This window comes from Primulina tabacum, chromosome 3 (genome assembly GCF_025594145.1).
Source record: "Primulina tabacum isolate GXHZ01 chromosome 3, ASM2559414v2, whole genome shotgun sequence".
Classification (NCBI taxonomy): Eukaryota; Viridiplantae; Streptophyta; class Magnoliopsida; order Lamiales; family Gesneriaceae; genus Primulina; species Primulina tabacum.
In genome coordinates this window covers 21,531,310-21,558,194 of record NC_134552.1, presented here as the reverse complement: position 1 = coordinate 21,558,194, position 26,885 = coordinate 21,531,310, and the positions used below count along the sequence as shown (strand labels likewise).

The window sequence follows — 26,885 nt, the reverse complement described above, 5'->3', positions numbered from 1 at the left end:
TTTGGACCCGACGGAGGTTTGCTAATTATGTGTATTGTTGAAGACATAATATTTTTTAAAATTTACAACCGTCTCTTTCCTCGACTTTATGTTCTCTTCCATGTCTCAATCTTCATGTTTGGTTTAAACACTTTACTTTTTATGGATTATGTTGTATGCTTTCTTAATTTCTTATTTCAATGTTTCTAATTATTTTATGAAACTCTTTGACTGAAATATGTTTAACATTTTTTTCTTAACAAAATAAGCGGGTTGGCCCGCCTAATCCGCGGCCCAAAGTGGGTTGGGCTGGGTTGACAATTTAGAGGCCCGCCCCGCCTAATGGCGGGTTGCGGTGGGTGGGGGGCCATCAACCCATTTTGAATTATCTATTGAAGGCATCGACCATTCTCTTCAATTTTCTTTCGAATAAATATTGTAATATTCTCTTTTATTTTATGTGGTATTTTCAGCTACAACTAGTATCTAAAAAAATTATTTCCTCATCTAGAGGAGGTTACAAATATAATAATATGTATGTTTGAATAAAATTATCAGGCTTTTACCGCTCTCATGTTATGCTTATTTTAAATTAAATTTATTACTCTAGGCTTTGAGATAGAAAACGAAATAAGGTTGTGCTAGTGTTGTTGAAGGAATTTTTGACAAGAACCATTGGTTGTGACTATATATATGATTAGGTTGTGAGGAGTTGTATGTAAAATCCAACTAACACAACCCGACGACATTTTGGTTAAAATGTATGTAATTTAATTTATTTTACGGAATCAAAATGAAATTTAAAAAGTAAATAAAAAATAAAATTAAGGATAAAATAAGAATTCGGACTAAAATTGAGGCAAATATCTAATCTAAAAGAAAAAAAAAAAGACTATTTCAGATCACTAAAAGAAGAAAGACTGAATTGGGAATTGCCGAAGTATCGAGGATCAAATTTGGAACTACCCCCAAAAAATATTATCTTTCACTATGCTTTTAGAACCCGCGTAGGCCCAAAACGATGCCCACACTTTTGAACAGCAATACAAAAGTTCAAAGCCCCTACGGCGATTGGTGACCTCCGAGTTCACGATGGAAAGCATTCAAAGAGCTTTCTTTACAGCAAACTTCGCGCAGAAATGCTTGACAGTCATTTCAAGCGCCCCACTGTTTCGAACTCGACTTGAAATTCGGTGTGTTACCAGACCCGAGTTTATGGTAGCAAGGAGGAATCACAGCCCCCGCTCGGGCTCGGGCACGACTGTACGAGCCGGTTGGTTGCTAGGATTAGGTGATAAAAAGAATGTCCTGCCGGATATCGTGAAAGCTGGGGACCCGGTTCTACATGAACCGGCCCAGGAGGTACGAGCCGAAGAAATCAAGTCGGAGCGAATTCAGAAGATCGTGGATGATATGGTGAAGGTCATGCGGAAAGCGCCTGGAGTTGGGCTTGCTGCTCCTCAAATTGGCATTCCCTTGAGGGTTAGTAATTTTTATTTATTTTTTGATGATATCATGAATACTATCTTCGAAAGGAATGGTTAAGAATGATGTCGGCATTTGATTTTTTTACTTCTCTTGTAATGAATCTTCGAAATCCAGAGTAAGTATGGAAGACCCATGGATTCCACATTCTAATTTCTGGGTTTCTTGCTACCAGTATATGAATCAAAGCAAAGCTAAAATCTTTTTCAGATGAACTCCTGGCCTTTTCAATAATGTTACTATGAAAATCCCACCAATTGCTACAGGATAGCTGAGGTAGTTAAGGTAAGGTGTCTATCCTTTCATTTGACTTTGATTATCAAATCGATATAAAAAAGAAGAAGATTGGAGATTCAAATCTTTCTTTTAGTTATAAAAGACCTTCAAAAATTACTCTCTCTCTTGTGAATGACGGAACTTAGATTGTGCGTAGACGGAAATATTTGATTTGGAAGGAGGGATTTGTGGGATGAATTTGAAATGACACATAGGTCTATTTTAAATCCATCACAACTATCATTTCAATGAAACACTTACAAAATCTACTGGTCGCGGATGGCACATGTCATCTGCATGTTGCTAACACCCAGAATAAAACGAGTAGCACCTGCATGAGCATTTTAATTGTAAAATACTTAATAAAACACTGGTTTCTGCCTTGATCACAACTGTATCCGAAATGGAAACCTAGTGGCAGGTAGTGGATTGGTAATCAATTTAAAACACAACACGATCGAACAAGACCACAGTTGCCTCTAGTCATGAGGATTGATGCGCATGTGTTTTTTCAAATTCCCTTCTTGAAACCTGATATGATCGATTGAGGGACAATCGATGAGCTACAATAGCTCGTTTCTTGGAATATTGAACATCGATAAATTAAATCGAGTTTGATTTTCAAACCAAGAGGAAGACATTCAAAATAATCTTTCGTAGAAACCAATTAAATATTTTGTGAAGAATTTAAATGATATGTAAGTTGAATGAGTAAAAAACATTATGGTTGAAATATTTTATCAAACACTTTTGTATTTGAAATACACATAAAATGCTTCAACAATGCATCTTAAAAACAGTAGCAATGATAAGTAATTGCAATAAATAAAAAGAGACGAATTTGTTTATGAATGCTCGGAGATTAACAACTCCTAAATCACCTCTTCTTCCCCTTGGGAAGGATCTACTAGAAGACTTTGATTTATACAACTCCGTAACCTCACAATCCACATAATGTTTAACGTCTCTTATGACAAAACTACAAACACAATCTTTAATGTCTTTGTGTGAAAACTCACTTAACTAAACTTTGAAGCTCAACTCTCATGTATATATGTGAATGATTGTGTGTGATGATTTAATCCATTAAAGTGTGTATATCTCTCAAATATATCTTCACACTTGGGTTTGCTCTCATTCTAGGTCATTTCTTCATGTAGGTTGCCCATGCGTTGAATCCACTTCCAAAACTTGTATTTGATCTTCAAGATGTTGTATTGATGGACTCCAACAATGATTTATATGTTAGATACAAGATATGACCGTTTGTAAAATTTTGTATTGTTGCTGATATTGAAACGGTCATTTTCACCTTGTCGGATATTTTCCCGAGCCTCAACTGGTCATTCAGTTTTGCTGATGCTCAACTGGTTCAGTTTTGGTCTGCTCAACTGGTTCAGTTCTGGTCTGCTCATCTGCTAAACCGGTTCACTTTTGCTCATCTGCTAAACTGGTCAGTTTGCTCCTCTGCTCAACTGAACCAAACTGATAAGGTCTGCTGAAATTAGCTGATTTCAGTTTGCGCAGAACATATATATTCATCATCATTTATTGGCATCTTACATTCCGATTAACATTTTGACTTGTGAATATGATTTGTAGATCATCTTCTTTGCTTTGTAACGCATACTGAATCGTTTCATTTGGATAACCGAGCAGATCAGGCTGACCAAGATACCGCAACTGCTCAAGCTCAACTGATTGCTGTTTTCGTGCAATCATTTTGATTTTGCAACCATCAGTTTGCCTAGATAATATCCTAATTTAGTCCAACTGACATAAAACACGACTTGTCCCAAATTGAGTTTTCTATTCAGTGGTCTTGACGGTTGGTCATTTGCATCACTGAGATGGGAGATATCATTGAAACACTGAAACTTACTAGATTTTCAGTTTGACTAAATTCGAGTTTCAACTTCTATCTTGAGATAGAAACTTCACACATGAGTAAATATGTTAGAAACACAATGAAAAGCTTTGTTATCATCAAAATAAGATTGTTTGTGTTTCTAACCCAACAGAACCATGTAGAGAATCTCGAGGAAGGATCATCAAGTGAATTCATTTTCTAACTAGCACCTATCTATATGTGTCAACATCTTTATATTGATGCCTATGAAACGCAACATGCCTTGCCCAAGATTTAGGACATGTTATGAATATCTAATCTCCAGTGTGGGTTAATTGATATCTCATTCTTGATTGCTCATCGACTAGGAACCTTTTATAGATCACGGGCTCTAATAATGTGATTTATGGTGTTACCATCTAATGTGTAAACACCATTCATCTTGCGCTATCATGGGTAATCAGATGAAGAAAGATACCAAAATATTTTTCTTGTGAATAGAAAATTAATGCCATTAAATTAAAACAAGCTAACTGTTCTCTTCTGGTCACCTAATCTGACCGTATTTTGTGAATAACTTAATGATATTGTTATCTTTATATTGAAGCCAACAAGCATCAAAATATTTTCCGATGAAGTTGGGCTGTTCTGTAGAAATTTAGTTTTGGCTTATGCTAATTTTTCTTTTTAACACGTGGTCTTGGATGTTGAAATGAGAATGTTTATGGTGTGGTTTCCTTATTCTTTAATGTTAACAGATAATTGTTTTGGAAGACACAAAGGAATACATTGGGTATGCTCCTAAGGAAGAGACAAAAAGGCAAGACCGGAGGCCTTTTGATCTTTTGGTACTTGCCAATGTGAAGTTGATTCTTTTGTAGAAGTCTTGACACTTAAATGTGGAGGGAACTAATATGTCCATTTCATGCAGGTTGTGATAAACCCGAAACTCGAAAAGAAGGGTAATAAAACCGCCTTATTTTTTGAAGGGTGTTTGAGGTACGCTAAAATGCAATTTGTTTTCCTTTCAATCTTTTTTTTGTTATCATTTTTGTGCCTCCTGCTATCTTTCGAATGATAATATTTGAAAACGGGTTGTCTTAATGATTTTAAAATCAATTTAGTTCCATGTTATATTTAATGTGTGTAAGAATCATCATAAAAACATTGAAAAAGTTCTTGAAACCTAACAATTTCCGAAAAAATTGCAAACGAAAAAAGTTATTTATTTTAATAATTGTTCATTTTGGAGGTTGCTAATTATTGTGCATATGTTGCCACTTCTTGCTCAATGGCGATGATGAGCCTGCCTTTTGTGTTTGGATTTTAAATGACTTTTGAAGTTATGCTAGCTTGTTCATATGCAAATAGTCTTAATCCTATTATGACAATCTAGGGTTAAAGATGTAGGATAACCAAACGAAAACACTATAAACTTGTGGTGTTATCAAAAGTTTGATTAAGTTGGACTGTGGAAAGAATCACTGAATCTAAAAGAAATTTATAAAAACAGAGTACTGCTTGAAACAAGTGTGATGCTTACTAATAAAAGGCAACTGTTGGGAGATATGATAACTGTCAATAGATAACTGTGATAGCAAATACCTGGAAAATGTTGTGTGTGTGAAAATTGTGAACATTGAGAAGATTGTTGAATAATCACGGGAATCTGGAAGAAATATCTCCTACGTGGAATGCAATGATTAGATAAAAATATGTTTTGGTTGCATATTGTATGCAAGACATATAAGTTACTAATTGGATTATGTGTTTTATTTTCACATTAGTCACTTGAGTCATGAAATATTGGGAATGGAACGCTAGCATCAACGCTTTGAATTTTGAGATTTTTTTGTTGTCCTTGACTTTGATCTGATGTCGTTCATTTGCAGCGTTGATGGTTTCAGAGCAGTAGTGAATCGACATTTAGAGGTTGAAGTTACAGGCTATGATCGAGATGGTCAACAGATCAAAGTCGATGCTTCAGGTTGGCAGGCTCGAGTTTTTCAGCACGAATGCGATCATCTAGACGGGACACTATATGTTGACCGGATGGAGCCAAGAACATTCAGGACGGTTGAGAATTTGGATTTACCACTTGCAAACGGGTGCGCCCAGCTGGGTGTTTGCTAAACATTTTCTTCAAATCTCATCCAGATTGAGTAATATTCTTTTTTTGTAGAATGTAAAGAGTACGAAGCACAATGAAAATTATTCTTGTAGAATCTCTTAACGAAGATATTTTGAGATTAATTCTCGCTGCGTGGAAACCATATTCTACCGAAGCAATGCAGATTACTTCTAATGTTGATCAATTAAAATGTTAGACATCTCTCTGTGTACCCATTATGTGGTGGCGGGGAGAGGCCAGTCAGCAGGGATGAGTACTTTTTTCTTGGAAGACAAAGCTTCAGTTCGTTAAGACGTGTGTATGACAGAACAGTTTGTTATTTTTTCAAAAACTATAGCTGGTGATAACAATAAACTGTATAGAAGTTCAAACATTACGGTTAGATCGCTAACCAAGCAGGACAATTATTGTACTCCAACAATCTTCCTTTCAATAATGGTATACATTGCAATAAATGAGAACCAACATTTGACCTTGACTCTTGATATCAATTGAGAATTAAGCGTTTGTTGTTTTTCCAAAACTATAATGGTGATAACGGTGAAAATTAAATCTTTTATATCTCGTACATCCACGGTTCGAACATTCACCAAATAATCACAATTATTGCACTCCAACGACCTGAGACCCAATTCATCAAGATTTTGAAGCACTAGTATCCTTCCTGACCCATTTAAGTCTAATTCCAGGCTTGTTTTTTAACATGTTTGAGTTGCATAATTATATCCACAATATTTTATGAGATATTTAACTTTTAACTAATATATTTATGACCAAAATTAGATTAAAAAAAGGTTCAGAAAAAGGTTCAAAGTAAAGTTTTTCTTATGACAAAATCAAATCAATCGAATTAACCATCTTATAATGCGTATATCATCGGAATACTTTTCGTTTGTTATTCCCCGTTAAATATAGTCGAACAACTAGACAAATCACTTGCATTTGAATAGTTATCATGGACGGTTGTCGTATTAATATCCAAGATCCTCCATGTTAATGTCCTTTCTTGAATTTATGTTTTAAAAATTTCAGAATTAAGTTATCGTACACAAAGATGTTTCTGTGTTCGAACAATCGAAAATCATCAACTTATGACAATACTAACAGAAACACTTTCGCAAATCAGTACTATTCTTGGATACAAGTTTAAGTTCGTTCCCACGTAGATCAATGTTTTATTTAGGATCTTTTCCAGTAAATTAAAGTAGTACTATATATCAACTGTGATTCAACAGAGGATTCGAGTTATGGCTAAAACCCGGACCGCATATGAGATGAGCAACTCAGGTGTAACACCAGCGGATTGTGAGCATTGGTGGACAAGAAAGGATAATCTCTTGTGCTCTCCTGATATTTCCCCAAAAGTTGTTCGCCTCAGAGAAAATTCTCCATCTCATAAATCATGTATAACATTAAAAAGGGAGGCATTCAAAGATTTACATTACAATCACAATAGCACGGTTCTTAATATTACATCCCTTGCTCAATCAATCAGCATTACATCCCTAAATTTTCAATACTGAAAGAGTTGTTTAATATAAAAGTACTAAATAAGTGGATAATTGTCTGAATCAGATATATGTGTTTTACGCAGTATTGTAACACCCTAATACAACATTACAGCGGAATAATTTAATTTAATACAAAATTACTCTTGATGAATAAAATAGGACATAATTAATCATGTGCGGTGCCTTGAGACAAAAAATTCCCTAGAAAATAATGTCAGGTTAACACAAAAGGAATACCGGTGAACAAATAAAATCTAACTCTCTTAACAAAGTAAGGAAGCAAAGTGCTTCGAAAGTTCTTATCGCAAAAATAACCAAATAACAATGGATACAATTTATGTGAAGCCGAAATTCTATTTGATGAACAACACACTAATCAGCATTGTAATTTGGTGTTGTGTTTGTTTTTCTTCAGCACTCCTTAGAAACACAACAATACACCTTCACTTGAGCACTTGATCTCTTCGAAGTAAATCATCAACTCTAGTGCTTGATCTCTTGCTTATATTCATCATTCCCTTCACAACATCTATTTCTCTTATTTATAAGCTCTCTTTTCTCTAGATCTTATTCTTTAAATAGATACTTACAAAATATAGAAACATGAGTTTCATTAGTAATTAAATTTTTAAATAAGAATATCATATCTAGAATTAGTATAGATCTTGTCATAAATATTAGTAGGCTAGAAAGACGGACCTCTATATTTTTAAGGACAATATTATTAAAAAGAAAAATCTAATTAAGGAATAAATTATTTCTTTCAATCTCCTTTTTTATTTTTGCTTTTCTGGACAAAATATGCAAAAATATTAATCAACAAACTTCTACGAGTTAGATCACATCTCCCTCTGAATTTAACCATGTTAGAAGAGATGTCAACGATGTTGCAACATGGGACCAGAATACTTAGCTGTTGATTTGAAAAGATCAAAACATTAAAAACAACTTAAACATAATTACTAAAAACAAACAAACAAACAGATATAGAATTAAACATAAAAACAAACTAAGGAGTAGTTCCATCTCCGACTCCATCGGTGAGCTCATCTATATCTCATTATTCTTCACCATCAACTTCTTATTCCATTTTTTCTGATGCATCAACACTTTCACTTGTTGCACCTTCTCTTAATTTTTTTTTTTGGACAGAATGCACTGCCACTTTTAGAAGTAAGTGGTATTCGGCTACTTGAGTTTTATTATGAGCTATGAGCTCTTCCGCATTGCATATTTACTTCGTGCCAAACTCAATTTGAGCTAATAGAGCAGAGGAAGACAACATAATAAAACCAGATAAAGAGGCCGTGTTTCCAACATCAAGGTCAATACCAGTGGCAGACTAGAAAGGTTCAACTTCCTATTCCCTTTAAAGTAAACCATGGCAATCTTCAGCTTTTAACCAACATCAAAGAGATCCTCATCATTGTCTCTGATAAAAACTCGAGATTCCAGAATATTATAGATTAAAGATGGAAACAACAGCTTTGTTGATTTCAATCTTCTATCAACAAATTGAAGCACAATCTTGAATATAAGCTTTCCGAAGTTGAAGGTTCTCCCGGTACCAATGGAAAACAAAACAAGAGCCTGATGTTTTATAACAACAGTTGTATTCTTTGAGAGGGTCCAGTTGCAGATGGCTGTCTTGTGCATCACTGAATAGAAAGAAGTTAAATTCGCTGCAGACATACTTTTGGGATGGTCTGGAAAAATCTTGATCAGTTCTCCAATGAGGACGACAATAATGTCATTGATATCCGGGGTCATTCTTTCTTCTTCTTCATCAAGAGTGTTGTAGAATGGATTGATAACCGAATGATTAAAGTTGAAGACCCTATCACGGACAAACACTCATCCAAACATAGGTAATCCCTCATCACCGACATTGGATGAGAGATTTGAAAATAATTTCAGAACAGATCTTTGGCAGTAGGGTGCCACTGCTGTCACCGTTGACAGGATCCCTCGATTGGTCAGAAACAGAGTCAAAATTTACCTCCGGTAAACATCAATATTAATGTTCTTCTCATCAATCAGTTCTCGATTAATGTACAAAGGCCCATATGGATAGGGCGAATTCAGAGCAGAATTTAGAAGAAAATGACTCACTCAAGTCATAGTCAACACAATATCAATGTTGTCAGGAGTGTTCTATATACCTTCCTCAACATCAGCAACAACAACAACATCATCACTTTCTTCATCACCACCGTCTTCATCAACACCATAAGCATATTCTTCGGAATCATAATCAGATTTAAAAGTTGAATCAGATGTTGAATCATCAAAATTCCTTGGACGATTTTCATTGAATTCTTGCAATAGTTCATCAGGTTCTTCAACGTCAGAAAATGCTTTTTTCAACACTTTATCCTCTTTCAATCGAGGAGGAATTCAACAAGAGGCTTTTTTTTGTTGATAGGATCACTTTGGTCATGCAACATCCACAATTGCATCACCAGAGTTTGGATCAAACACAGATTTTATTATAGGATAGGTAAGAAAGAAAATAATTTTTTGAGATAGCAAATGATATAATAAAGAGATCCTAATCTCAAAACAAAAGGAAGGGGATATGGCGAAATCGGTAAATGCTACGGACTTAATTGGATTGAGCCTTGGTATGGAAACCTACTAAGTGAAGATTTTCAAATTCAGAGAAACCCTGGAATTAATAAAAATGGGCAATCCTGAGCCAAATCCTGTTTTCTCAAAACAAGGGTTCAGAGAGCGAAAAAGAGGATAGGTGCATAAACTCAATGGAAACTGTTCTAACAAATGGATTTGACCGCGTTGGTAGAAGAACTTAAACTTCAGAAAGGATGAAGAATAAACGTATCTATTGAATACTATTGATGATTAAAAATGGCCCGACTCTGTATCTGGGTTTTTGTATATGAAAAATAGAAAAATTGGTGTGAATTGATTTCACATTGATAAAAGAATCGAATATTTATTAATCAAATCATACACTCCACAGTCCGATAGATATCTTAAAGAACTTATTATTCGGACGAGAATAAAGATAGATTCCCATTCTACATGTCAATACCGGCAACAATGAAACTTATAGTAAGAGGAAAATCCGTCGAATTTAAAAATCGTGAGGGTTCAAGTCCCTCTATCCCCAAAAATATCCTATAATTGACTCTCAAAATATTTATCCTATCCACTTTGTTCGTTAACGGTTCAAAATTACTTTATCTTTCTAATTCTTTTAAAAATGTCTTTGGTCGTAAATGACTTTCTCTTCTCACATGGGATATAGAATATACATTCAAAGAATCCTTATTAGAATAATTCACAATCAATAGCATTATACATAATGATACTTACAAAGTCGTCTTTTTAAAGATCCAAGAGATCAGAGACTTGGAGAAAACTTTGTAATTTCCCTTGTACCTTTAATTGACATAGACCCCAGTCCCATAATAAAATGAGGATGGGATGCTACATTGGGAATAGTCGGGATAGCTCAGCTGGTAGAGCAGAGGACTGAAAATCCTCGTGTCACCAGTTCAAATCTGGTTCCTGGCACATGGTTAATTTGTATTGTATGAGGTCTTTTTTTATAAAAAGAATTGATATGAAGGGAGATATATATTGATTTCGAATCTGGATCATAATAGATATTTTTTTTTATCTATCTTGAGCAGATATACCCCATCTATTTTATAGATGGGTAAACTTTCTTAAATTAAATATTAAATAAATATAATAAATTATATATAAATTATCTAAAATAAAATTCTATAAAAAAGAATGTCAATACTTCATTTCATACCTATTTGAAAGGTTCAAATAGTTGGTTCAAAGACAAAAAAGTCGAAGTTGATTAGACAAGATTCGGTTCAGATACAATACAAATCAACCGAATTCGATACTCTTTCATTGCTTTGTATTTTATTTCCTATTCGATTTTATAATTCGTCCCGACGTAACTTTATAGAACCGGTCTAAGGAATAGGCGAAAATTAATACGAAATAAATATCTTACAAATAAATGTAAGAATCCCAACGAATCACTAATTCTGTCTTTTTTTGTTAACTTATCCACAATTCCTTCCTACAAATTAAACTTCAATTATTCTAGTTAATGTTAATCTAGAACAGAAAGTACAATTCTTGAATCTCTGAAATTGTATAAGTGGAAATTGCTTTCTTATCATTCAATGAGCATCTTGTATTTCATAAAAATTGGGGGCAATATAATCCTTACGTAATGGCCATCCTATCCAACTTTCAGGCATTAAGATACGTTTCAAGCGTGGATGATTATCATAAGAGATTCCCAACATATCATAAGATTCTCGTTCTTGAAAATCCACACTTTTCTAAACCCAGGAAACAGACGGAATCTTAGGATTCCTTCTCGAGGAAAATAATTTTATGCATACCTCTTCTGGTTGATCCACACCATACTCTATTCTGGTAAGATGATACACACTAGCTAATAGTCCGCCAGGTGCTACATCATAGGCACATTTGGAGCGTAGATAATTGTAACCATATACATATAAAATGACAGCAATGGAACGCCAATCCGCCGGCTTTATTTGTAAAGTCTCGATTCCTTGATAATCAAAGCCTAAAGATCGATGAATTATCCCATGCTTCACCAGCCAAACAGACAAACGACCCTGCATCTTTTTTATCTCCCGTATTTTTATTTAGAATATTTCACACTCGATCAAATTTATGAAGATTGACCCACTACTTGTTATTCTGTTCCAAGGAGTCCTGTCTAATTCACTAATTCGTGAGAAGATACTGAACTCTTATATTTAAAAAAGGTTTCAGTAGGTATCTCTGAAGTAGATGGCGGTTGATAAAGGAATCTTTGATCATAATTTACAGTATTCATACGGCGTCCAACATGAAACTTGTGAATGGTTGTAAAACACCGATTTGCTTGTTGAGACCTAATCCTATCGTCATAGATTTCTCGAGATATTTTCTTACGAAGTTTTGTTATAGCATCTATCACTGCTTCCGGTTTAGGTGGACAACCGGGCAAATAGACATCCACAGGAATTAGCTCATCGACTCCCCGAACAGTACTATAAGAATCGGTTCTGAACATCCCTCCTGTAATTATACAGGCTCCCATAGCAATAACATATTTTGGTTCGAGTATTTGCTCATATATTCTCACTAAGGAAGGGGCAATCTTTATTGTTACTATTCCGGCTATTTAATTAGATCCGCTTGTCTAGGACTCGATCTTGGTACTAGTCCATAATGATCAAAGTCGAATCGTGATCCTATCAATGAAGCAAATTCAATAAAACAACAACTGGTACCATAGAGAAGCGGCCATAAACTAGAGAGTCTTGACCAATTTGAAAGATCGTTTAATGTAGTTGAAATAACTGAATTTTCGGTTGTTCGATCAAGTAAAGGAAACTCAATAGAATTCACAACTTTTGAAATAATTTTTGTTGTCTGAATATTCAGGAGCTAAGACAATTCCAATGCCCCCTTTCGCCATGCATAAACTAAACCAAAGATTAAGATAACAACGAATATTAAAGTTTCTATAAATACAGATATACCCAATACATCGAAACTCATTGCCCATGGATAAAGAAAAACCGTTTCAACATCAAAACAACGAAAACTAGAGCAAACATATAATAACGGATTCTAAATCATAACCAAGCGTCGCCCAGTGGTTCTATACCTGATTCATAACTAGAAAGTTTATCCGGCCCCTTTCTAATCGGGGCTAAAACCCCCGGAAAAAAAATGCCAAAATGGGAATAAGACTTGATATTATTAGAAATGCCCAAAAGATACCATATTCGTAAAGCAAAAATATAGACGTACTCCTATGAATGTGGAAAATATCCCAGATTCGTCGATTCAAATTGAAGTTGTCAAGTCATTCAAAATTGTTTAGTCAAAACAAGAATTTATTTTGACATCTAGTTTCCTTTGTTTATTGTGAGGCATATCTCATTTCAAGATTAATCGACTGACTTGACTGGGACCCTATTTACAGTCTACTTCCACTCTAATTAATTTTTGTATTTCTATTTTGTTTAATTTCTCTAGTTAGTATAACTCTAACTATTACTCTTAGACAAATTATCTTGTTTTCACCTAGGATCTTTGCTAAAGAAAGCGAGTTACAAATAAAATAGAATTTTTCAAAAATTTGATTTATAGATTTCAATTTTATTAGGAATAAAATCAGGAGGTCTTTTGTCGTTTTTTTCTTAGTGATTTAGAATATAAAAAGTATTCTAATAAGTGCAATTTGTGCACTTAAATTATCCTTATAATTCGTATAAATTGTTAGTTTTCTTGGGCGGAATTATGCGTTTTTGTTATTTTTGGTATGCTTGCAGGAATCTAGGTAAGGCTACTACATGAGTGTGAAAAGAAGCGAAAATGGCGCTTCGAAGAAATTTGTGAGGATGCCAGCTTGAAAATCAGAGAGACCCGTGCATATGCGCGAGTCAAGGATGCGCGCCGGAAAGAAGCATGACACAAAGCAAACCAGAGAAGGGCGAGCATATGCACCGGACATGAGCGCGCATATGCGCGCGCGAAGGAAATCTGGATGAACAAACCAGAGGAATCCGCGCATATGTGCGGAGCAAGGGCGCGCATATAAGGGCGCGCATATGCACGCGACGTGAATGCCAGATTGTTTATGTTTCATCCTGGCCTTTATAAGGAATTAATTTGGAGAGGAGCCGTTATGCAGCCGACATAGGAAAAAGCAGTGCGAAAGTTAGAACCAACGAAGGACGGAACTCGAAGAACGGAGATAGAAGACGCTGAATCCGGACACGGAGACGCACTTTCATCTCTCCTCAACACGTTTCTAATTCGGTTCTTTACTTTTACGTTTTTAATTATTACAAACAGGTTTTGTATTGATTTAAATTCGAGTATGAACTAATTTTATTTTCTAGAGATTGACGTAGTCTTGGTCAAACTATGTCATTGACGTTTTGAATTTTCATTGATTTAATTCATCGTTTTTATTTGTTATTTCTTGTCTTTAATGCTTTTGGATTACTGTCCATAATTCGATTGATCAAATAATTAAGATCTAACACTCGAGAGAGGGGATTGAAATTAGGACAGGGGAAATCACATCGTCAGATGTTTATAACGTGCAAAAGACGTATAACTCTGATGAATCCATAAAAAGAACCTAGTTGAATATACTATGTGTTATGTGATTTTGAATAGACAATATTAAAATCAGTAATAGATAGTACAGTTCTATTTATCACTTGAAAAAGAGAATAGGAAAATTGCGAGTTCTTGGTTAGTAAACATAATGCAATTTAATAATATGTTAGTCAATTTTAATTTAGCATAGGGGAGACCAGACGAAATCATATATCTAGATTGATCTACTCACTGAATTTCAACTGCGTGCTAGAAATTACATGATTTGTTATTTTCTTTGAATTGATTATAAACTATCTTTTGATTTTTCTAAATAAAGTCGAGACTATTTTAATTACAAACATTGATATATTTTTAGTTGACATTCCTCATGGGATCGATATCTGTACTGATACTAGTACTAAAACTTGACACCGTACACTTGTGGTAGTGAAAATACGCAACAAGTTTTTGGCGCCATTTCCGGAGAGTGTCAAATTTTGAATTTATATCAGTATTATTACCAATTAGTCTAGACTTTAATTCAGAGTTTTTTTATTTTATTTTATATTGATTGAGATTTTCATTTTTTCTACTTGACAGTGCATGCTACGATCACAAAACCCTGACTTGCTTATTTTTTATCCGGAGATCGAAAGAACTGCGAGAAGGTTAAGAGAAGCAAGAAGAGAAGAGATCCAAGCAATGGCTGGACACAGAGAGAATGACAGACATAACCTGCCGGAGGCTATCCTTATCAGAGATCACTTCCGACCAGTGATCAACACTCATTATTCTGGCATTGCTCGAGGGACCATCAACGCCAATAATTTCAAGTTGAAGCCTGCTCTTATAAATATGGTTTAGCAGAACCAATTGGCGGGAACTGCCACTGCTGATCCTCACGTGCATTTGAGGACTTTCCTGAAGATCGCGGATACGGTAAAAATTAATAATGTTCCTGACGATGTTATTAGACTGTGTTTGTTTCCGTTTTCTCTTAGGGACCAAGCAAGAGGTTAGCTCCAATCACTGCCACTGGGGATCATCACAACGTGAGGAAGAGTTGGACAGAAAAGTTTCTTTCTAAATATTTTTCCCCTGCAAAGTCTGCACAGTTGAAGATTGAGATTAGTACTTTCAGGCAGACTGACTTTTAGCAGCTTTATGAGGCATGGGAAAGGTATAAGGAGTTGTTGCGGAGGTGCCCGAATCATGGTTTTGAAGACTGAGTACAGATTGAGCTTTTCTATAACGGGTTGAATGGTCAGACACAGACAACAGTAGATGCAGCGGCAGGTGGCACGATCTTTGCCAAGTCTCCTGCTAAAGCCTATGACTTGCTTGAGCAGATGACTATTAATAGCTACCAATGACCGTCTGAGAGGTCAGGAGTACAAAGGACAAATGGAGTTTATACTGTGGATCCTATCACAACACTCACGGCGCAAGTATCAGCATTGACTATACAGATAGTAACCATGAATAAAGTGAATACATCAAACACTGAGGGACCATCGATTGTTGTTGAAGAATCAAAATTTCCTGAAGAAGTTCAATACATCAACAACAAGAATTTTGGAGGCTATGGAGGATATCGAGGTAACCCTCCCCCTAATACTTATCATCCTAGGGTTGAGAAACCATGAAAATTTCTCTTACGCAAATAATAAGAATGTATTGAATCCTCCACCGAGGTTCAATACATCACATGGGGAAGGGAAGCCATCATTTGAGAATTTGGTTGGGACATTTGTTGTTGAATCTGGTAAGAAGATGACTAGGACTGAGTCTAGGCTTGACAACCTTGAGACACACATGGCGAATATTGGCGTCTCCTTGAAAATCCATGAGTCGCAAGTGGGGCAGGTAACGAAGCAACTCACGTCTCAACCGTCAGGCACAGTACAAAAGACCGCAGACCCAAATATGAGAGAGGTTAATGCCATTTTTATATAGCACGAGGAGATTGGTGTGGCAAGAAGAGAAGAGAAAAAGGTTGAACCCACACCTATCCGGGATGAAAAGCCAACTCCACCAAAAGGGTCCGAGGTAATGAAATGTGAGAGGTATGATTCAAATCAATGCATTGATATTTCTTTACTTCCCTACCCCCAGAGATTTTTACAATTACAAGATGAATTTCAAAAGAAAAAAGGTCTTGAAGATCTCAAGAACCTACACACTAATCTTGAATCTGCATATCAGGAGGAGGTGGAATTTCCAGAAATAACACGAAGAAATCTTCCCCAGAAGCTGCAAGATCCCGGGGAATTTTTTGTACCATGTGAAATAGAGGATAAATTGGTGGAAAAATCTACCTGTGATTCAGGAGCAAGTGTGAATATAATTCCAAGTTCTCTTTACGAGAAACTTGGATTGAGCAGGATGAAGCCCATAGGACTAAGCTTGCAGATGGCAGATAAATCGGTCAGAACACCGTTGGGTGTTGTGGAAGATGTTGAACTTCGAATCGATAAATTGAAGGTTCTAGCAGAGTTCGTGGTACTTGATATGGAGAATAGTCAGAACGTTCACGTCATTCTAGGACGACCATCATTGGATAATGTTGGAGCCATCATTGACGTGAAACAGGGAAGGTTGACCATGGAAGTTCAAGGTCACATGGTGGAAATAAATACATCTAAGAAATCATACGACCCACCATGAACAAGATTTGTGATAGTCGGGCTGATGACGTTAAACCAAGCGCTTGTTGGGAGGCAACCCAACCAGTGTCTTTTATTGCTTTCGTTTTCTTTAATTGATTTTATTTTATTTTCAGGAGTATTTTTTTATTTTTGCATTTTTATGTTATTGAACTTTGCATGTGACGATTAGACATTGATATGTGTTCTATTGTGCAGGTAACAGTTGAACCGGGCATCAAACAGAGTTGCAAAAACAAATTATGAGGCAGACTTAAGCGCGCCACCGCGCGACATCATGCGCAGCAGTGCGCTCAGACTCAGTGGGCATCGAAACAAAGAGGTGCGCGTGGCCGTGCAAGATCACGCGCATAGGCACGCACCCCGATCAGAACCGAAAGACAGAGGCCCGCGTGCGATCGCACGCTCTCAATCATTGCAGCACGCTAGAAGGGCGCGCGCAGCCAGTGCCACTTCACGCGCGACCGCGCGCGCAGCGTACCAGGGCAAATTTAAAAGCCGCAGAACCACGCCTCCTCTGATTATTTCCTCCTTCACAATCCTTAATCTCCTCCCTTACAAATCCTCTCCAACACAAACACTTCATCTCCTCCACAAATTTCAACACAATCACTTCCATAACCCCTCAACTCCACAAACACTCATCATCTTCAATCAACCTCACCACACCACCAACACACAACTACCGCCTGCCGCTGAAGATAGCTGTCGCCACCGCCGCTCTTCTAGCCGCCACCGCCGCCTATTGCCGCCGAGTGTCGTCTGCAAGTATTTTTATACCCGAGAGGTTCTGCTCTTTCTATTTTGTCATTTTTTGGGATAACTTTTATCAATCAAACAATTGTGGGTGCCAAGATTGTGCTATAATTGTTGTTATAAGTGTGGATATGGTTGAAAAATCATGCCGCTTAGAAAGAGATCGAAAGACGTGGCTTTCTCTTGTCGTTCCTATGATGCCAATAAATTTTGGAACGAGAAAGCCTTCAGAGTTTACGAGAGCACCTTGTCTAGGTCTATTATCAAAGAAATAGGGCTAGATCTGACCAACCCTGACTGTGAGGTAATAGAAGAAGTTGAGCAAAATGGGTGGTTGGATATAGCCCAGTCACCGCCAGACGCAGTTATATCTATAGTCCGGGAGTTTTATGCAAATTTGAGAATCAAACATGAGGACTATAGAGTTTTGGTGCGAGGAAAACTGGTCTCTTTTGACTCGACAACCATTAATTCTATCTATAATCTGCAGAGCTTTGACAATGACGAGTATACAAAATTTATTACCGACACTGTAGATTATGGTGTTATTATCAGAGAGTTGTGCATCAAGGGTGCAGAGTGGCGTTTGAATTAAGGCTCCCCAGTTACTCTAAAGAAATTTGAATTACTCCGTGACCCACGAAGTTGGGCCTCATTCATCCTATCACGAATCATGCCATCTTCTCATCAGACAGAAATTACAAAAGACAAAGTGGCATTGATTTACGCCATCATGACTGGGAAGACAATGGATCTTGGGAAGATAATTGATGGTTCTATTATGCATGCTGGTGCGGGACTCATGACCGTGAGCCTCCTTGTCCACACACTATCACTGATTTATGACTTCATGCTGGTGTACCATTGGATGCGGATGAACAAATTCTGAAAGCCAAGGGCCCAATCACAGTCCATGCTAGAGACGGTGCATGCTGAGTAAGAGAGTTAGAACGACAAGCTGCTCGGGCAGCTTACAACCAGAGAACGCCAAGAGCCGCCACCACCATCGATCCCTCGAGTCAGTCTGCGAGACAGGGTATTCAGAATGGAGCAAGACCTAGCCGAGCACCGACACACTACTAATACTTTCATGTCATATATGATGGACTTCACGTCGGTGCTCGCCCAGCGGTTTTCACCTATTGGACCCGAGGATGCTCCCTTTCCACCACCACCAGCCTGGCCACCACAGTACCCATCACCAGATATACCACCGCCGCAGCCCAAGGACGAGGATGATGAAGATGCTGCGGACGACAACTTGAGCAATGAGTTCTGACACTTGTGCTAGAGGTATGTGTTGTCACGTTTATCTTTTAAATTATACATTGAGGACAATGCATACTGTAAGTTTGGGGGGGTCAATTTGCTTGCATATTGATTGTTTGAGCTATTAATTTGTTGTTAGTTATTTTATGCACAGTAGCCAAAATTTTCGTATTTCGTAGGAGTAAAAAAAAATCGTTTATTTATTTATTGCTTGCTAGAATTGTTAGGAATAGTCATGGATACGTCATTGTATGACCGATGATGAAAATGAAATCGTGGTTTTAATGCATACATGTATTCATGATAACTTGGGAGTCACAAATATCTTTGCACGGTCATGTTTGTTGATACTATCGATGCTTAGAGACAATTCACATACTTGCGATGCTAAATACACGATAGAGATCTGAATTTTAGTATTCCTCACATGACATTAACTGACATCTTTGCAAACACAGAAATGACCTAGGCAATCTTTTTCAATGTCTTTGGGCCTGTTCAATTGTTATTATCGTTTGTTAGCCCATTGAGCCTCGAGTAGATTGAGATGCTTGATGTTTCTTTGTGCACCTATCTTATATATCCGTTTTATTGAAAAATGCATGTGATTGGTTTGTACGAGTTGACTAATGGATTGACGGAAATCTGGAACTTGCTTGAACATTTTTCGAGGCGAAATACAGATAATATGTGACATAGGAATGCTTTAGGCAATCTTTGGAACCGTTTGAGCCTTTGAGCCTACCAAATCAACATGAAATATCCCTAGTGTCCCATTTTAAGCCTATTAAAAAAATCAAGTGGTGTGTGTCAATGACATTCAATTAGCCCCCACTTGTATCTATTCTACATCCCACAACAACTACCTAATGAAGTTTATACACTTATTGTCCTACCTAAATTTTGAGATAAATAAGTTCATTGGTGTTGTAATGATTCAAATACTCCTTGAAAAGAAAAAGAATAATTGAATGTGCAAAAAAGGAGTTCAAAAAGAGACAAAAAGAAGAAAAAAAATCAAAAGAAGAAATCAAAAAGTGGTGAAAAGGAAAAATATGAGAAATAGAGGATATGATTGAGAAGAAAACAATAAATTGAAGGTGAACAAAATGAAAGTGAAAATGATGAAAATTCGATTATTTCTCACAAATTTTGATTTTCATACCTTCTATTGTAGCCAAGAGCCATAGCCTAACGTTACAAGCTTATAAGACCTATTAACCTTGTCACATTTATCCAATATACTAGTGGAGAAAAGTCGTTCAAGTCAAGCCTATGGATACCTGAGAAACATTGTTAGCAAGTATGAACTTTAATCCTTTGTTGTAAGCATCTCATTGTGTGACATCAACTTTTGGTACACGTATGTTGAATATTTTATGAGTCAATTAATCACCACTAAAGCCCTTTGGGATCTGGGCAAGTAAATTTGTAGTGTTAATGAAGTGTGGGTTAAACTGAACTGAAGAGCTCTTGAGGTTATAAGGGTAGTAAGTGTGTGAATCTATTTGAGCATTTGATTGGGTAAATGAGCATTCACATAGCACACATGCACGTGACTCTTGAGTAATCATGAATTACATGAAAATAAATAAGTCGGAGGACAATATCATTTTGTGCATATCCATGACTATAGTTGTTAGCGTTAATTCTTCCTTGAAGCTTATTGTTATTGTTATTTTTGCTCGGGACTAGCAAAAGTTCAAGTTTGGGGGGATTTGATAAGTGCAATTTGTGCACTTAAATTATCCTTATAATTCGTATAGATTGTAAGTTTTCTTGGGCGGAATTATGCGTTTTTGTTATTTTTGGTGTGCTTGCAGGAATCTAGGTAAGGCTACTACATGAGTGTGAAAAGAAGCGAAAACTGGCGCTTCGAAGAAATTTGGGAGGATGCCCAGCTTGAAAATCATAGAGACCCGCGCATATGCGTGAGTCACATGATATGGGCGTGCATATGCGCACATATGCAATCCAGAGAAGGGCGCGAGACCCAAAGCAATCCGGAGAAGGGCGCGCATATGCACAGGACATGGGCGTGCATATGCGCACGCGAAGGAAATCCAAATGAACAAAATAGAGGACTCCGCGCATATGCGCGGAGCTGGTGCATGCATGTGCGTGCGAGAAGACTGCCCTATTGCAAAGAAAGACCCGCGCATATGCGCGGAGCAAGAGCGCGCATATGCGCGTGACGTGAATGCCAGATTTTTTAGGTTTCATTGTGGGCTTTATAAGGAATTAATTTGAAGAGGAGCCGATACGCAACCGACGTAGGGAAAAGCAGTGCGAAAGTTAGAACCAATGAAGGATGGAATGCGAAGAACGGAGATAGAAGACGCTGAATCCGGACACGGAGACGCACTTTCGTCTCTCCTCAACACGTTTCTAATTCAGTTCTTTACTTTTACGTTTTTAATGATTACAAACAGGTTTTGTATTGATTTAAATTAGAGTATGAACTAATTTTATTTTCTAGAGATTGACGTAGTCTTGGTCAAACTATGTTATTGACGTTTTGAATTTTCATTGATTTAATTCTTTGTTTTTATTTGTGATTTCTTGTCTTTAATGCTTTTGGATTACAGTCCATAATTCGATTGATCAAATAATTAAGATCTAACACTCGAGAGAGGTGATTGAAATTAGGACAGGGGAAATCACATCGTCAGATGTTTATAACGTGCAAAAGACGTATAACTCTGATGAATCCATAAAATGAACCTGGGTAACATATACTATGTGTTATGTGATTTGAATAGACATATTAAAATCAGTAATAGATACTACAGTTCTATTTATCACTTGAAAAGGGGAATAGGAAAATTGCGAGTTCTTGGTTGGTAAACATAAAGCAATTTAATAATATGTTAGTCAATTTTAATTTAGCATAGGGAAGACCAGACGAAATCATATCTCTAGATTGATCTACACAGAATTTCAACTGTGTGCTAAGAATTACAGGATTCGTTATTTTATTTGAATTGATTATAAACTATCTTTTGATTTTTCCAAATAAAGTCGAGACTATTTTAATTACAAGCATTGATATATTTTTAGTTTACACTCCTCGTGGGATCGATATCTGTACTCATATTTGTACTAAAACTTGAAACCGTACACTTGCGGTAGTGAAAATACGCAACATATTCAAATGTAAGAGAATGCATAAATATTTACGTCTCAGGATTTCGTATATCTTAGTGTTGGTATATTCCTTTTATTAATATCTAGGTGGGTTTTTTTCTTGATTGAATACAGAAAAAGAGAACCATCCCCTTATTTTTTGTTGTACTTCGCTAGCTCTAGCTACGGTATACGATGACAAAGCTTATTTTATTACATTGTTGACGATGAAACTTACCAAGGAGGTTCGTTTTTCAACAAACTTTGGTTTGTCCACAAATACATCAGGTTATTCCCTAGATTTATGTATTTATGTGAATTACTCTATTGTAGTTTTTCATTGGGCTCATGTCAAGATTTTTACTTCTTAAATTCATCAATATTAGGTATATGAAAGAGAAGGGGTATGACTAACTTGATTGTGGACAAGAAAATTCATCTAGAATTTCCCTCCAAAGATTAATGATGGAATTTTATCCACGATTGCATAACTATCTATTCGACCCCTTGAAGTGTGTTTTTCTTTCAGTTTTCTCTTCGATTCCCGTGTGCAAGTTTCGAGGAATAATTTAGTTTTCGATGAACTAACCGGTCACTTACAAGCAACAAACAAATAATGAATAAATAAAAATGATAGAATTTTATATTTCAAATTTTCATTTTTTTTATAGGGCTCTAAGGCTATACGGGCTCGAACCGTAGACCTTCTCGGTAAAACAGATCAAACATATTATTATCAAAATGATCTGAACTGTTTCAAAGACCCAACGTGCATTTTTTTTGCATTGGGCTCGTTCATTAACTGATAGAAATATAAGTTAATCCGCCATATTTTTTTCTTGACAGTGACAGAAAAATAAGATAAGGAGATGGCTCCATATGCTCTGATTCATTAGTTGGGATTCTGATCCAGGAGCACTACCAAAGTGTTTCAAAAAAGGGTTATCTTAACGTTGGTTTGCCTACGACCTAGATCATTTTAAGTTAAATGAAGTCTCTATCGTTTAAAAAAGAAAAAAATATATGAAACTTCATACACCTTAAAGTTCATAGGACGAAAGATATTTTTTGAGGACCTTATACTAATTATGCCTAGCATTGAATGTACTGGTATTCACCTTATCAATATCTCAAATCAATGATGGGGTCTCTTTGGTACCTAAATGGTGCACCAAAATCGGACTGAACTGTTTGTCAGGCTATTGTTCCCTTAAAGTTCTGGAGTATGACATCGATTTCTTAATAAGATCAATTTCTTTTATTGTATGATGGACTCCCCTGAAAAAAATTGGCGCACATGTAAACGAGTTGCTCTACCAACTGAGCTATAGCCCTTAGTGCTTGTGATACATATTTTATCATGTATATAATTTCTTGTCAAGATCAATATTCTATGATCCAACATCATAAATTTTTGAATGGTATTGCTTATTAAGCAATATTATATTTATAATCCATCCATGGGAATGGGTTTCATTTCGTTCTCTTTGGGATCATAAATAACCTACTTAACTCAGTGGTTAGAGTATTGCTTTCATACGGCGGGAGTCATTGGTTCAAATCCAATAGTATGTAGGACTTATTAGACACCGAAGTAAATGGTATCTAATAAGTTTTTTGACCCACCCTCCCTAAAATATTATATTGATTCTTTATTTAATTTTTGAATTCCGTTGTATCAAAATTTGATTCTTTTTGATTGAATTGTATCAAAATTTGATTCTTTTTGATTGAATTCACTCGACAAAATCCAATCTAAATAGGATTTAGAAACAGAACTTATTTTGATTATTCGAACGAACCAAATAGTTATGAAATCATATTGACAGCCTCTACTCTTGTCCTAGCCCGATGGAGAGCTAGATTTGCCTCAATTATTTGTTTATTTCCTTCAGCTTTTCTAAAATTAGCTTCTGCTAGTTCACGAGTTTGTTTAGCTTCTTCTGGATCGATATCACTACCCATTTCTGCATCATTTACTAAAACAGTGATCTGATTATTTCCTATTCTAGCAAAACCACCCATCATAACCATCGTTACCCATTGGTCCTTAAAGCGTATTCTCAAAATCCCTATATCTACCGCTGTAGCAATCGGGGCATGATTTGGTAACATGCCAATTTGACCACTAGTCGTACATAAAATGATTTCTTTCACTTCTGAATCCCAAACAATTCGATTAGTGGTCAGTACACAAAGATTTAAGGTCATTTCTTCAAATTGATCTCCATTTCTAAGTTCACAACCTTCGTGGTAACTTCATCGATATTACCTACCAAATAAAAGGCTTGTTCAGGAAGACCATCTAATTCTCCAAAAAGGATCTATTGAAACCCTCTAATCGTTTATGCTAAATCAACATATTTACCTGAAGAACCAGTAAATACTTCTGCTACAAAAAAGGGTTGTGATAAGAAACGCTCAATTTTTCACGCTCTTGCTACAATTAAACGATCCTCTTCGGATAATTCGTCCAAACCGAGGATATCTATAATGTCTTGAAGTTCTTTATAACGTTGTAAAGTTTGCTCAACTCTTTTCGCAGTTTCATACTTTCTCAGCAGGAGGGAAAAAATTCATGTTTTTCCTATAACATAATTTAACTGAAGTTTCATCAAAACGTTCAGTCGAGCCAAAGCCAATATATATATATGGAACAACCGTAAAACAAAACCCCCTCCTTTGTGGTTTTTTATGCGTATCCAAATCCATGCAACTCAATTTAAACAAGTAACAAATTGAACTACTAGATTCAATTCATCGGATATATCAAATGATTTCGAAAGAAAGAAATTCATCTTTTTTCAATATTTGTTGGAATTGATACTTTAGATGCAGATAAATCCTATCGTGTAAATTATTTTTGTCAATCGACCATTTAATTTATCCTTTCTTTTGTGTTCCATTACTAATATTAGCCAATAAAGGGTTTTCTTAATAAAGAAAACGGGTCCATCTCTGTCTTGTTTTACCACTTATTTTTTTATCTTCACAATATCTTTCTCTCAATTATTCTATTCTTCGATATGGATAATCGTTGGATTTTTTTTCAAAATATTCTATATTTGTATATAAAAGAGAATTCTTTCGCCTCAAAATATCAATAATAGTCATTTCTTAAAGTGTCTCATTTCGGTCATTCATCGAAAGGAGACACTTTAAGAAATTTGATGAATTGAGATATCTGAAAACGATATTTTTGATTATTTCTTGATTCAAATTCGAAGCGGAGTCGTAGTCTATTTTTGTATTCGTTCTAGATTCACACAAAATCACAAATAAAATAGATTCATAGGTGTGATACCTTGTCTAGAACTCATGGGTAAAAGAAATATTCGATCACATAGAGTCGACGAATGAAGTGGGTTAATTAATAATTCACAAACGAAAAATGGCAAAAAAGAAAGCATTCATTCCTCTTTTGTGTCTTGCATCTATAGTGTTTTTGTCATGTTAAATATGGAATCTGGGGTTACTAATTGGTCGAATACTTATCAATCCGAAATCTTTTTGAATGATATTCAAGAAAAAATTATTTTAGAAAATTTCATAGATGTCACGGCCTAGTCCACTTGTGATATTGTCTGCTTTGGCCCGAGAGCCTCACGGCTTTAAAACGCGTCACAATGGGTTGCTACACGCTCATTTAAATGCCCAACATCTCTCCCGTTGTTTGGCGATGTGGGATTTCGCCTAAGGGCCCTCTCATCCCCCCCTTTCGGGACTCAGCGTCCTCGCTGAGGTTTGCCCCACCATCCCAAACCCACGCGGAGTCGCTCTGATTCCAAATGTCACGGCCCAGCCCACTTGTGATATTGTTCGCTTTGGCCCGAGAGCCTCACGGCTTTGAAACGCGTCACAATGGGTTGCTACACGCTCATTTAAATGCCCAGCATCTCTCTCGTTGTTTGGCGATGTGGGATTTCGCCTAAGGGCCCTCTCCATTCATCTGACCAAATTAATCGTTGATTGTTCTGTGTTAGTTGAGTAATATGTTTAGCTATTTTCGAAAACCCTTACAATAAATCAACGATAATATCCAGCTAAACCCATGAAGCTACGGATCTCAGGAACATTCGTAGGTCTCGGCCAATTCAATACAGCTTCAACCTTCGCAGGATCAACTGATATGTCATGTCTCGAAATGACGTGATCTAAAAATATCACTTTGTCCATCCAAAATTCACATTTGGACAATTTAGCATATAAATGACTATTGCGAAGAGTTTGAAGTACCAGTCTCAAATGTTCAGTATGCTCTTTTTCCGATTTCGAATATACAAGAATATCATCAATAAAAACAATAACGAATCGGTCAAGAAAATCTCAAAAGACACGATTCATTAGATCCATAAATACACCAGAGCATTCGTAAGACCAAAAGGCATAACCAAGAACTCATAGTGGCCATACCTGGTACGAAAAGCAGTTTTAGGCACATCTTCATCTCGAACTCGTACTTGATGATATCCATAACGAAGATCAATCTTAGAGTAAACAGAAGTACCCTGAAGCTGATCAAATAAGTCATCAATACGAGGAAGTGGATACTTGTTTTTCACAGTAGCCCGATTCAATTGCCTATAATCGATACACATTCGCATAGTACCATCTTTCTTCCGAACAAATAAGACTGGAGCTCCCCAAGGTGATACACTCGGTCGAATATATCCCTTATCGAGAAGATCCTGTAATTGTTC

At 36.3% G+C, this 26,885-nt stretch overlaps 1 protein-coding gene, 1 long non-coding RNA gene and 1 other non-coding gene across 3 annotated transcripts; 2 read left to right on the top strand and 1 right to left on the bottom strand.

Annotated features, from left to right (window-relative positions):
* Positions 1-940: 940 nt before the first annotated feature.
* Positions 941-5,921, top strand: LOC142541007 (peptide deformylase 1A, chloroplastic-like). Its single transcript, XM_075647533.1, has 4 exons — positions 941-1,461; positions 4,348-4,437; positions 4,521-4,588; positions 5,482-5,921. Exons 1-4 carry the CDS (start codon positions 1,072-1,074, stop codon positions 5,720-5,722), a joined length of 789 nt encoding a protein of 262 aa, XP_075503648.1. The 5' UTR covers positions 941-1,071; the 3' UTR covers positions 5,723-5,921.
* A 4,777-nt stretch (positions 5,922-10,698) lies between these two features.
* Positions 10,699-10,771, top strand: TRNAF-GAA (transfer RNA phenylalanine (anticodon GAA)). Its single transcript has one exon. It is a non-coding gene; the product is annotated as a tRNA-Phe (tRNA).
* Positions 10,772-24,866: 14,095 nt separating this feature from the next.
* LOC142541006 (uncharacterized) lies at positions 24,867-25,480 on the bottom strand. The gene is made up of 2 exons (XR_012819203.1): positions 25,378-25,480; positions 24,867-25,244 (listed from the first exon to the last, which is right to left on the bottom strand). It is a non-coding gene; the product is annotated as an uncharacterized LOC142541006 (long non-coding RNA).
* Positions 25,481-26,885: the final 1,405 nt, after the last annotated feature.